The sequence below is a fragment of the Podarcis filfolensis genome (genome assembly GCF_964270895.1).
Source record: "Podarcis filfolensis genome assembly, chromosome: 8".
Lineage (NCBI taxonomy): Eukaryota > Metazoa > Chordata > Lepidosauria > Squamata > Lacertidae > Podarcis > Podarcis filfolensis.
In genome coordinates this window covers 67120784-67134883 of record NC_139611.1, presented here as the reverse complement: position 1 = coordinate 67134883, position 14100 = coordinate 67120784, and the positions used below count along the sequence as shown (strand labels likewise).

Here is a 14100-nt window from a genome sequence, read left to right as displayed (position 1 = left end):
CTAAACAAATAATAGTTTAGTGTTCTGTCTGAAACAAGTTACTATGTATCTGCGCGTTCAGTCAGCATATCGTAATGTGGTCATCCTTTGTTCATATCCCTCACATAGTATGCTGTATGATAATTTCATCATTTCAGATTATTTCCCACCTATACAGTTATTTTGGAGACGTTAGAAGTATAGTTTCTGTGTTTTCTTTTTTATTGTTTATCTCTATCTGTGGTTTCTTTTTTATTCTGTAAATCCTTACTTTTCTTTTTTGTAAAACCCTAATAAAAATTTATTTAAAAAAAAAATAGAAGTATAGTTTCAGTGTTAGTTGTTTTTTTTTGTCAGTGAATTATTCTTGAGAATAATGGATTTTTTTTTATTTTGTAGCATATTTGTCAAACATTAGAAGAATGGAATACTGGACTGTGTAGTACAGGGATGGGGAGCCTGCATCCTCCATTATTTCTGACATTAGCCATGTTGGCTGGGGTTGATGTGAGTCCAACAGTGTATAGGGGGCCACAGGTTTCCTTCCTACCCCCACTGCAAAAGCTGAAAGACAGAGGCTGCAATCCTTATACACACTTACCTGGGAGGAAGTCTCATTTAACTTCTGAGTAGACTTACATTGGATTGTGCTGTATGGCTTTGGCCCTTTATGTGCTTATCTGGAAATAAGCTCCATTGAGCAGCAGTTAAACTTATTTCCCAGTTAACATGCTTAGGATAGAATGGAAAGAGAGATGAGGCTTTGTGTTCAATTTCTAATGTAACATTATACTGCTATTGTATCAGCACCTTCAAGTTATTCATAAGCAAAAATGGAAAAGTATACTGTGGTGGAAACTGTTACGTGATAATGGGCATTTGTGATAAACAACTCATACTTCCTGTCAGGTTAACTTTTTTCTCTTATCTATCTTTTATGCTTTTTCTGATGATGTGACTAGGAAAAACCATGTTTCATCTGTTGATGGGCAATGGAATGTTTAATATGTACAAATCATAAATTATCAAAAGAATGGCCTTGGAACCTAGTGAGAGAGTTCTAGCAAAATAATTACATGTATAACTCAAAAGAGATGGGTATATGGGTGAAACTAACAGTTATTGCCAGTAAAGGAGTGCCAGTTTTCCCTCAGAAATGAATTGGATGAACAACCAACATATATATGTGGACATCATTGAACTGAGTAATTTCTCAATCTACAAATGTTTCCTTCCAAAACTGACTACTTGTAAAATATGATTTTTGTAAAATATAGATATGGTTTCTATATTTGAAGCTCCAAAGAATTCCAATATAAATTGTCAAAGTGCATATTGCTTTTCATTTGCTCTGATTAGCAGGAATCTCTTGCTTTATGAATGATATTATCTTTTATTGCCGAAGTAAATGACAGTGTTAATTTTAATGGGATGTACATGAGAGCATATTACATTCAGTTGTTATCATGGACAATAAGCATATTTCTCACTTAAATGTATTTTACCAGGTTACATTATTAAGGCTACTGTAGTAGCTGGTTATTTTACTCATTTCTCTATGACGAGATAAAGATATTGTCATTACTGGTGGCTGGGAAGTTGGTTGTTGGTTCAATAGGCTCAGAAAGGGCTTCCAGGTAGCCTGAAGTAGCTCAACCTATCATAAGCGACATGATTGTCAGTAGTTATATTGGGTCAGAAAGACCTTCAGACCTAGGGGTAGAGCAAAGAATTTTGTTCCCTTACTCAAAATAGTACAATTGAGCTTTGGATAAAGAGTTATAATGACCTTCCAAGCTTAGAATTATTTTAAGTGTACTGAATATAAGGTTATGTTAGCACATCAGTTAGATGCAATAATAAGAGAATGTGGTGTTCAACTATGTATTAACTCATGGTTTTAGTTTTTGGTGTAGCATAGCCCAATCCTATAACTGAGTTTTGTGCACCTAATCTCATTGATTTTAGTGGGCTATGACATGCCTAATTCTGCACTCTTACGTTCTTATTGTCCAGAAAGAAACATACTTTTGTGTTACTAACTTGCTTTCAAATTAAAATCTGTTTGTTTCTGAAGTATGTTAGTAAGTGAAAGTCATCCCTTAACCTTAATGTTTGATCACTTCTGATAAGGTAGACAAACAAGTTTGGTGCGCATCAAAGAATACTATTAAATTTCAGCATTTTAATTATGTAATATTAAAATGTCAAGGGCAGTGAAATATGCATAGTAATGCATATATTTCTACCAACAGAAGTCCTGTAATATTTCCAAAATAACAATTGCTCTTAGGTTTGCAACTTAATCACACTGCCTCCTATTGCAAACTATGTTTATACACTGCTCCCATTTTGTTCTTAAAATTCCCAAACTCTGTTCCACTTCTATCCAAACCATTAAAACTTGGTTAACTTCTATCCTTAACTGCTGATCACCTGCCATGGAATCTTTTAGCTCCTTACACACATACTTTCTGTTTAACCTTTCTAGTCTTTACATCCTTATGCTACAGGATGATGGTTTTTATCTGGCTGAATTGTATCCCAATAATCTTTTAGCTATGATAAAAGTGTTAATGTCTAAATTGGAGATGGCAGGTTTGTTAGGGTATTTTTTATTGGCATTTGTAGTTTTCACTAAAATCAGGAAGTGTCCGTTCATTCAGGTGCCTTGTAAATATTACCTGGTTGTGACAGCTGCTTAAAACACAAGTTCAGGAATAAGCCAATACTTTTGTAATAATTTTTGTGGTAATAAAACAATGTTAAGGGAATTACTGTTGATTGAAACACTGATCATCATAACCAACTGGCCATTCTCTTAACTTACATTTTAACCTGCAATTGTCAAAGATGAAATGATTGTGACTAGAGTGAAATAATACTTGTGTGAAGCAGGTTAATGGTGGATAACTTGATTACTTCTTCCCGATACCACTGATTAAATGTCCGTAATGCATATGACTAGGCTTCTCATTCACACCTGATTCCCACAACCACCTTTGTCATATTAATTGTGTGCCATCCAATGTACAGTTCTGTATGCATTGACTGTAAGGGCTTGAAAAGTCCCATGTAGATTTGTATACAAAAAGCCAATGCTTACATAAGAAATGGGGAACCCTTTTCAGTCTGAAGGGCATATTCATTTGTATGAAACCTTCTGGGGTCACATGCCAGTGGGGGGCACAGGTAGAAGCAAAAGTAGTCTGTCACTTTTACTTTTGTACTGTTTGGCTACATTCCAGCCATGTCAAAGTCCAAGTTTTACACCCATACAACACACATCTCTCCATTCTTCATTCATTATAACAGTTCAAACACATTACAGGCCAGATAAAAACATTTAAGAAGGTGCATAGCAGGACTGGAAAGGGTGTGCGGTGGGTGGATGCATGGCCTAAGGAGAGTCTTGAGGGCCAGATAGGCCTGGAAGACTGCAATTGACCCCCAGGACTGAGGTTCCCCACCTCTGTTTTACAGGGTTGGTCAGATGCAGTTTGTGTCCAAACAACTACTTCTGCATGTGTTTATAACATGCAGTTTATATAATGTGTTTATAACGTTTAGCATAAGTGTGAGTATGACTATCATAATGGAAAGGGTTGTGAGTCATTCTGTTAGCAAACTGAGTTTTGTAGGTATTATCTCCTTTTTTAGCAGTGAAAATAAGGTTATGATGTGTTGCCTTTGTAGTGGCAAATTGAAAAAATGGGCTGCACTATCAGTTCTTCTTTTATCTTCACCTTGCCCTGGTCACTGAGTATATTTTTCTTCACTGATATTCCCATTTTTAGGAAGTGGAGGTTGTGGGGTACAGAAAAAAAAGGATGACTAGAATAGAACAGAAAAAGAATTTATGCAGGTCTTTATTGAAAAGAAAGGTATTTTCAGATCATAAGTTCAAACAGGCAGTCTGCTACTAGATAAACAATATAAACAACCATACTGAGGCATTTGAGAAGAAAGCATGTTGTTTGCAAGCAAGGTAGCCATCAAAGGTTTCTACAAAGGAAATGTTTATTTCTGGCTTGAGGCAAACTCTTTATTCGGGGTAGGGGCAGCTGACTTTAAAATGCCTGCTATTTGCATTGGAGCAAAATGTTGATCCCTATCTTTGTGAAAGAGAAGGGTGCAAAAGGAAAATAATAGAAACAAGATCAATTGTGATATGCTGGAAATTCTGTAGAATACAGAGAGCATTTTATAGTTTTTTTAAAAGGAGAATAGACCCATTAAATCTCATTAAATATATCTTCATCTTTCAAGCAGCAGGCTGTTGTCTCTAAAGAAAGATTGTTCCTTCACAATATTCTGTTATAGATGTTGCAGGCTTCATTTCAATATATTGTCCTTGACAGAAACTCCATGATAACCTTTTCTGCAAAACATGGAGAGGTCATGACCTTGACTATATTCAGTGGCTACCATTGCATAAAAATGATGTATTACCATAGTTAGAGATATGGCTTGTCAATGTGGAAAAAGTATGTTACTATTATTATATTACATTGCAGTATCCCCTTATATGCCACCTTGGCTGTTAGCCCAGATCAGGGGTCAGCAAACTTTTTCAGCAGGGGGCCGGTCCATTGTCCCTCCGACCTTGTGGGGGGCCGGACTATATTTTTTTTGGGGGGGATGAACGAATTCCTGTGCCCTACAAATAACCCAGAGATGCATTTTAAATAAAAGCACACATTCTACTCATGTAAAAACACCAGGCAGGCCCCACAAATAACCCAGAGATGCATTTTAAATAAAAGGACACATTCTACTCATGTAAAAACACGCTGATTCCTGGACCATGCACAGGCCGGATTTAGAAGGCGATTGGGCCGGATCTGGCCCCCGGGCCTTAGTTTGCCTATCCATGACCCAGATCATCAAAGCCTTCTGCCATAAGAATTCCCCCCCCCCCCGATGTTCCTGTTATTAGTTAAAATACTACAAATAAAAGCGGGAAATCACTCTATCATTACTTTGCATGTTTCTTCAAAAGTTCCTCTTCAGCACCACCTTTGACAGTACAGGAAGTTCCCAAATTGATGGTGATGCCACTAAGTCTCTTTTTATCAATGTATGTAGCATGAGCTGGCAACATTGTACAGTACTGATCCTAGGAAAACCTTGCCCACTGAGCTGGCATAGAGCTACCGCAAGAGAGTTGATAGGAAGCCTTCATGTTTGATCCGCTTCTAACAATTTGTGCATGTAATGTTAAGATAATGTAAAAGGAGAGCTTCCTGTTTCCGGCAGTGGGAAATGGCTGACTCCCATACAACTGGACCCCAGCCGTGCTGGTAATTCAGGGCTGATATGGGAGTAATTAGCCCTGGCAGACTCCCCAGGTTGGGGGAGGACTGTTTCGTAGACCTGCAGATTGTCCGAGAATGCCGATTTGCATCAAGGTGCAAGTGGCAGGACACTGGGTCGCAGAGCACGGTACGGCCCTCTCCGATGCCATTCTCATAGCCGGGAATATCTGTTTGACAGATTATGCATTAAGATATATCCTTAGATACTATCAGCACATGGAGGAAGATAATATTGGCCATTAGATGGGCTAGTGGTTTGACTAAGTATGCCAACTGTTTTGTAAGTTTGGATTATGTTGTATAATGAGCAGTTAGTAATACAGGTGACAACAATTTTGCTCGCATCCAGTTGATGCTCAATCCCTGATGCATGGGTCCTTTTAGAAGAGGGCATAATGGGGGCATAACAGGAGTTGTGAAGTGGGGATGAAGCACAGTGGGGCAGGGTGGGGTTATTTGTGCTTCACTAATGTGTGCGATGGCCAGGAACAGAGCCCCTGCATGAAACTGTCACCACAGGTGTTTTCCTGTTGTTTTGTTGAATATAAAGATGCACTATGCCCATCAAGGGCAGTCAGAAACAGACTTCTGCATGTGAATTGCCATTTCAGATTAGAATTGATGTACATGAGGAGTTCACATATCATATGGTACACCACTGAACAGATGGCTAACTGTTAACTTAGAGGAAAGACCTTCAAAGTGTTGACAACTTGTACAGTACTGTATTTTAATGTGAGAGATGCTTATGCTTCCCCTACCCATAGAACTAGGTTTATTGTATAAATGTTGTTTTATAATAGCACAATATAATGGTATTGCTGTTTCAAATCAAAGGCTAGTATTTCATTCATTTATTTAAAAGATTTAAATCTGTGGCTAGGTCAGTCTTCCCTAGGTAAGGCCATGGTTGCAAAACCAGCCCAAGCAACCTCCATCACTTGCATATCCCTAGACAGTGCTGGGTCCAGGAGCTTTCCCTGACCCTGACTGTGTACCTGACTGTTCAGAAAAAAATGACAGCATCTAGGGAAGTTGGATAATACAATTTCTCCAAATGCAGCCCATAAGTTAAGCTGATGTGGACACAGAAGTGAATAGCAAGGCTGAGACACAAGGCAAAGGACAAGAATGAGGCAGAGTGGGGAACAGTGTACGAGCTGTACCTTGTGAGTGACTTTTTTGGAGAGACAAGTGACTAGGAAGCATTTAACAGCTGTAACAGTATTTATTTATGCAGTGTTTATTTATGAGCTATAAACTGTTAAATTAGGTAACAGTTAAGAGCAGAATTTGAGTTCTAAAATTTTGTAGTTTTCTAAGTTTAAAAGCAACAGGAATTACTCAGGTGCTGGAATCTTTGTAAATAACTTGTGAGGAAGGGTTTGCTTGATGGTGGCGTTGACTGTTCATATGACTTTGGTCTATAATTACAAGTCTAAAGTGTTTATTTTACTTTTCAAATAATGTACAAATCTCTTAGATGAATTCACATCTCAAGTTTGTGTGAAATTTAAAAAACCCTACAGACTACAACATGTTTTCATGTACATTAAAGAAAACATGTAGGTTTGCACTATTGAAGGGGATTAAAGCACTCTGGCACAACAAACTGGACTAGAAAATACAGGATGACAATCAGTTGACAGGAAGCAGTATAACCTCCACACAAACCAAAGCTCAATAAACAGCAGACATCATATAATCTCTTTGCTAGCTTAGTGCAAACAAACTGGGATGAATGTGTAATAAACAGGTAGTTTGGAAGTGACCCTAAAGAAACTTTGCTTGCCCCAGGATGGAGTGTGATGCCTTCAGATGCCATTGCTGGAGGTGTTACTTGCTAGAAGCCTTAGACTTATTAAGGAGTTATTTGCTGTGACTGTTTTATTATGTGTCCACAAAGGAGTTAATCAGATAGTTCACTATAGCAGCTTGAATCATAAATTCATAAAATCAAGGCAATGGACTTACTGCCTCTCAAAAGGTTTCCTTTATTAAATCAAATGGCATGAAGTTCTGCCAATGGATTGTTTTGTCTTGTATTGTTTTTTTTAAAGAACCATACAAATGAAATGGCAGTGTGATTTCCCCAGAGCAATTTGTTTTCACTGGTTATGGGTTGAACTGAATTGACTGTCAATATTTTCCTGCCTAGATTAGTCTAGCATAGTTTTGAGGAGGAAAATGGTTAAAAATTCTCTGCAAAGGTATATGTTTTTTTAACCTTCATTGTTAAATGTTAGAAGTATTACATAATTTAATGTATTTTTTTGTGGAACAGCTATGTAATTATTAAAGTAATCCAGCAAAAGTTCCCATTATGTTATAGAATTGGAGGGCCTTTATTCTGCAGCATGAAACAGCTGTTAGGGGGAAGTGAATAAAAATATAGCTGGAACTCCTGTTGGCTCCCCACATAACAGAATTATCCATGAGCTATAAAACTGAAGTTTGTTTATTCAAAAATAAGAAATATAGACCAGTGTATCCATTATTCCCATACTCTTCCCATCTCTATTTACAGCTGGAGGAATATCTGAAAAGAATCTAAGAGTAGTGTTCACTGTTACTCAAAGTAGACTTACTGAAGTTTATCTATTTTTATTAAAGTTTTTCTTGGTTTACAAAAGTACATGCCTCTTTTCTCAAGTTGTACAGTCTTTTCTACAGATCAGTTACAGTTGTTATGGGACATTAGTGTTTTCTAGATAGCATCTCTTTCTGTTTGCTTGTTACGTTTCCTTGGTAGTGAGAGAGGTTGGGGGCCCAGGGTATGGTTTTTTGGCTGCAATGGGGTTTTGTTTGCCTTTGTGAGTTGGGTCAAGTAAGCCAGATTGATTCGTATGCTGTTGGTGGGTTCTTGTTTGGTTTTGTACGTGAAAAAGGGGAGCCATACTGGGGTGAAGGCATCCTCTTCTATTTGTCCCTGTGTCAGTTTCAGTTTATTGGTTAGCTTTTCTAGTAAGGCTGTTTCCCACTGGTCCTTGTTCACCCCTGACAGGTCTCTCCAGTGTCTGACTGTGAGGCTTCTGGCTACTGAGCGTAGGTGGGTTATAAGCTCTCTATAATGTGAGTGTTCACTGTGATATTGGAAGATGTTCAGTAGGGGGTCATTCCACGCCAAATCACCTGGTGCCATGTGCTCTGACAACTCAGATTTTCTTCAAAAAATTTTAATGTGTAGAGATACCTGTGAGATAACCTTTTTTATTTTTAAAAGATTTTTTGGTCCAAAATTTGATAAATTTTAATTGTTTAAAAATTTTCATGTGATTTAGGCTAATGCAATTTCTGTGTCAGCTTAGAAAAAACCTCCTGTTTTGCTTATTTTTAAACCAATTGGGCTTATTTTGGTATCAAAATAAAGCTAATTTTGGTCTCTTTCAAAGTAAGGTATAAAATGCCATTAAGTGCCACAGAAAAGGGTCATCAACCATTCAAAGTGAATTTTAGTCATTTCTTACCTTGGTAGGTTTGATATGCCATAGCACGCAAACCACAACTAACACATGTATCATACTTTATTTGTAGAATAGGCTAATCATGAACTTGTTATGTTTTAAAAACAAGAAAGGTGTTTGTCTGTGGTTATAAAATATTTTTTAAAAATAAGATTTAATTAATTATTTAATAAAAACAAAATAAGTCTCGGAACCCTTGTTCATTTTATTGTGTGAAAAACACTTCTACAATGATATGGTCAAAGCTATTTTGTTTCCCACACATGTAATATGGTCAGTGATGCTGTTTTGGCCACTGTGTGCAATATGACCTTTCTGAATCAGCAAGAAAAAAATGTTTTGTTTTTTTTACTTTCTGATTACAGGATTGTTTGACTATGGGAATTCAAGCACTGATAACCGAGACTATTATAATCCACTTGGTGTAAGGAGCTACCCATTAGATTAGTTTAGAAGCTGCAGAATTCTGAGGCCCAGCTGTTTCAAGGCATTTTCTACCAACTATATTCAAATCTTACTAATAGTATATAAAGCCCTAAGTAACTTGGGGCTGTTGTTGTTTAGTCGTTTAGTCGTGTCCGACTCTTCGTGACCCCATGGACCAGAGCACACCAGGCACTCCTGTCTTCCACTGCCTCCTTAAGTACACTTGGAGCTAGTGTACTTAAAATATTTCTGCCCAATCTACAATCATTTGATGGTGCCTGGCTGTCCTCAACAAATTATGCATTTAGCATGGGAGCCCCGGCATTATAGAACACTCTACCTAACATAATGAAGTTGGTAATGAACTTTGAGTGTCAGCTTAAGTCTTGGTTATTTCAGCAAGCCTTCTTATGAAAAAGATATATGGTTTTCATTTTATGATTTATAGTCAGATGAACCATTTTTGTAAACCCATTTCTTTAATGCATTCTGCTTGATTTTGTTATTTTGTTTTGGTTTCAATTGATATTCTCTGCACCACATGCATATGTTTTTATATGTGTTTGTGGTATAGAAATGACTTAACAACAACAGTAATAGTAGCACAGGCATAAGGATCTGCTTATACCAAGTCAGACCAACTGTTCAACTATCCCAGCACTGTCACCCTGACAACAATTCCTTATCTAGATAACAGGCAGTGATTTTTTCAGGCATGCTGCTTGAGAGCCTTTTAACTAGAGATTTGGGAGGGACCATAGTACAGTGGCAGAGCACAAGGTCCCTGGTACAATCCACAAGTCTCCATTTAGAAAGATGAAATAGCAGGTGATGTGATAGACGTCTGCCTAGAACTCTGCAGCTAGTCAAAGCAGACAGTGCTAGGCTCAATGAACAAATAGTCTGACTAGTATAAGGCAGCTTCCTGGGTTCTGATACTTCCTCTGAGATGTCACAGGCCTTCTCTCGGCAAAGCCTATGATTTTTCTTTAAGCCATGGCTATTTCCTAAAAAATTAAGTATAGAGACCTCTTCTCTCACAATAAGGTAAGAACTGTACAAATACGCAGGTAGGCAGCACACAGTTAAGTCACAAAACACTCTGTTTCTTTTACACCAGTTGCTTCAGTGTGAAGATGCACCTTATTGAAGGATGACATTTTTTCATGTTTCAAAGCCTCCCCCCTCCCTAAAATTGTTCGTAAAATGTACACAACTGGCCTGTTGATTCTGTGCCTTTTTGTTTTGTTTTCAAGCCTAGTTTTGTTTCTTAATTTTTTTAAAAAAAATCAAAGACTAAGCTGAAAGATGGAACAGAATATATCGGAGAAAAAACCAGCCATCGCCCAGACTGCAGACTTCGATGTAATGGGTGCCTTAGACTGGAAAGACGGCATTGCCACCTTGCCGGGTAGCAACATACAAGTAAGGAAAAAAAATAAGGGATAGGGTAAGCAAAGGCCCTAACTTAGTAAGAGTTACCAAATGTTCTTTTGTCAGGGTAGAGAAAAGACGTGCTGTGAAATGTATTGCCCTCTGGCATTAATTGGAGCTCTGGTGGCAAAAGCAAACTTGAGATGCCATCACCAAACTAAGTTAAATTTTGCTGAGATTTCTGCTTGCCTGCTGATTTAGCTATTTGTTTTTCCTGCTATGCAGTGAATCTGGAGTTTCTGGAAACAAAATGTCAGTGAAGAAGTATAACTCACTGTTTATGCACCAAAACAGAGAACTAATTTAATATATTTTCAGCCACATAAGTACACTTACTAAAGATAACCATCCTGTTTTAACTGATTTGTGAGACAGAAGAAAGCTCTCTTCTTAGCCGTGACTCCTTGGGTACCAGTATTAGACTGCAGAATAATAACTGTAGTAGAAAAAAACAGCAGGGGAAAAAAGAACTGTGCTACGTTGTCTGGACCTGGTGACATCTAAGCCTCTACCAAGATGTTTCCTTACACACCTGTGTGTTATAAGAAAACTTGGAACCCAAGGCTGGTTGCTGGCAGCCAACAAAAACAACAACAGAGAATTGCATGGTGACAATTGGAAGGAGAGCAGAAGAAACTGTGGCTGGTTGTGCTGATCAGAGAGGCTGGTCTGAAGACTGGTTTGGCTTGTGGGCCACCTGTTGAGGAACAGGGTCTTAGCGCCAGCTTTTGGGAGGAGAGAATAGCTCAACTTTGCAGTTAATCTGCATCTAATTTGAGAGTTTTAGGCAAATATGGTTTGTTGGCATGCCTCTTATATATAGACTTTTTCATTACAGATTTATCCCCATCCCACCTGCTAACTGATCTCCATAATGTTATTTATTTTTTAATTAAATTCGTTAGCTGTCTTTTAAAAAATCTCACAGTGCTATAAACTATTGAAAGATTTAATATGATAATTAGCTTTAAGGATGAAGACCCTGTGAAGTAATAACTGTGTTGCATCATGCGCAGAGGGCATTTTCCTTACCCCTGATCTTTTATTCTCTTTTCCTCTCTTGGGTTCTAGTGTGGGCACATAGCCCATGGGGTGTGATTTTAAAGATGATTTGAATTCTCTTTTTTCAGAAATTGAGAATGGGCAACATTGCAATCAGAAAATTTGTCAGTCATTGTTGGCATGATTTTTAAAGATATAAATTACATGCCCCCCAAGAGTACTTCATGTACTTCATCACCCCACTTCATCATCAATATGAAAGTCTGCCCAGTATGTCATATTTAGGCCTGGGTGATACATCAATATATCTCCCAGGACCAGTATGAGGAGCTTCACTCAGTGGTATATCGCTGGTGGCACCACCACCACTCCTGAGTCTCTCTGCTACCAGTGTCCACTAGAGTTCCTGCCTCCAGTGGCACTGGTAGCAGAGGGACTCAGGAGTGGTGGCAGTTTCACCAGTGATATATTGCTGAGTGAAACCGCTATCACACTCTGCCCTCATACAATGCAGAGGGAGAAACTTTTCCTCCCTCTCCATCTTTAAACTGCTTGACTGAGGAGTGTGCACTGGGCTATCTCAGCTGGGGAGAGGGAACCTGTCCCCTGCCCAGCTGAGCTGCACAAACTGCGTTGTCCCAGCCCATGAGCACCTGGGTGAAACCGCCTCAGTTCCTGAGGTGATAGCTGGGGCAGTTTCACCAGGTGTCTCGTGGGCAGAGGCCAATGCAGCTTGCTTTTCCAACATCGCAGTATATCACCAAACCACAATGTTTGGCTGGTGATACACCACAATGTAAAAAAGCCGATATCGCCCAGCCGTAGTCATATCATCTTGCCTTTAATGACACATAATAACTGTAGTGAAGTTCACATTGTAACCACCTATATTTGTGTCTAAAAACACTTAGATCATTCTTTTGTTGCTCTTCCATTTAAAAAGTAATAACATAGTTGTGACAATCTATATTGATCAGCATGTTGGCTGGTTTGCATTTTTTCTCAGTCAAGTAAAAACAATGCTGTATTATCCTCGGATTTGTAAGAATGGCTCAATTTGATTACAAAACAAGTGATAAAATATTAACAAATCTTCACTTGTTTTTCAAGGGTCTTGCATTATAGTCCTGTTTATGTGTTTTAAAATATTGTTCTGCCCTCTGTAATGGGTGAATCTCTAAATACATGAAGTGTACTGTGAGCAACATCCAGTCAAAAAGAAGCCCTTTTGACATCAGTGATTTCAGTTGGATAGTTAGGTACATGCTTAAATATTTCACACTGAATTAATTGGGATTTAGGGTGATATCCAGCTAAGTCATAAGGGTGCGGGTGGTGCTGTGGGTTAAACCACAGAGCCCAGGGCTTGCTGATCTGAAGGTCGGCGGTTCGATGGGGTGAGCTTCCGTTGCTTGGTCCATGTTCCTGCCAACCTAGCAATTCGAAAGCACATCAGAGTGCAAGTAGATAAATAGGTACTGCTCCGACGGGAAGGTAAACAGCGTTTCTGTGCGCTGCTCTGGTTCGCCAAAAGCGGCCTAGTCATGCTGGCCACATGACCTGGAAGCTGTACGCCGGCTCCCTCGGCCAGTAAAGCGAGATGAGCCCCACAACCCCAGAGTCGGCCACGACTGGACCTAATGGTCAGGGGTCCCTTTACCTTTACCAGCGAAGTCATACTTTGAGTAGACCCATTGAAATTGCTTAAGTCCATTGATTTTATTGGGTCTACTCTACTAGCCGATATCAACCTTGGTGTTTACCACTAACTGGATGTACCCTGTCTGTTGAGTATTTTGGTGAATTGTGGCAGATATTGGTTAAGTGCTTACGGGGACTGAATAAACATAAACCCGATGATACAGCAGAAATGTTTACTAGTACCCATGTACCTTGCTTTTTTTGAAATTCAAAAAATGTACACATAACTTACTGAACAGTTCAGAGACATTCTCCTTCTAGGTTATAACTGCATGAACCATTTAGGGGGTTGGTGCTCTAGCACTATAGGAAAGTAGGTGTATACCAGTACCAGCCTTGATGTGCTGAGACACCCCTCTAAAGCAGCAGATACTGGCAACCATGGTTTTCACTTTTTAGATTTTGATTCTAAGCAGATAACATTATGAAGGAGTGCTTACTCTCCCTCAAACAGCACTATAGTTTTGAAGATCTTCGACTGTGTATGTAATCATTCCTCATTATATTTTTATATGTTTTATAGGTCTGAATCATGTTTACCGATGATGTCTTTCTGTATGTACATTGAAAGAAATGAGTACTCATTTAATCTGTGTCTGTGCTATACTAACCATGTCCTAGAGATTATTGTCAATGCAGTATTTAATGCATTTTCTTTGCTATTAGTTCCTTTTTACTCCAATCTACCTTGTTTCCTTGTTGACTCTCATATACTGTTTCCTTTCCTTCAAAAGTCTCTTTTGTTACATGTTTACTCCATTCACTTTTTCTTCCCT

General features: G+C 38.6%; 1 protein-coding gene across 33 annotated transcripts in view; it reads left to right on the top strand.

Annotated features, from left to right (window-relative positions):
- LOC310768607 (lethal(3)malignant brain tumor-like protein 4) overlaps window positions 1-14100 on the top strand; it is a 60633-nt gene that overhangs the window by 3891 nt on the left and 42642 nt on the right. For 8 of the 33 annotated variants that reach the window (XM_083627026.1, XM_083627022.1, XM_083627027.1 and 5 more), the window contains exon 2: window positions 10444-10612. The exons of 12 other annotated variants lie outside the window; for them this stretch is intronic. In XM_083627026.1, coding sequence (XP_083483152.1) covers window positions 10496-10612 — 117 coding nt within the window. In that variant the 5' untranslated portion in view covers window positions 10444-10495. Of the gene's footprint in view, window positions 1-6775; window positions 10613-12738; window positions 12883-14100 lie in introns of those variants that run through there. 13 more of the 33 variants (XM_083627051.1, XM_083627024.1, XM_083627048.1 and 10 more) reach the window with 9 other exon arrangements.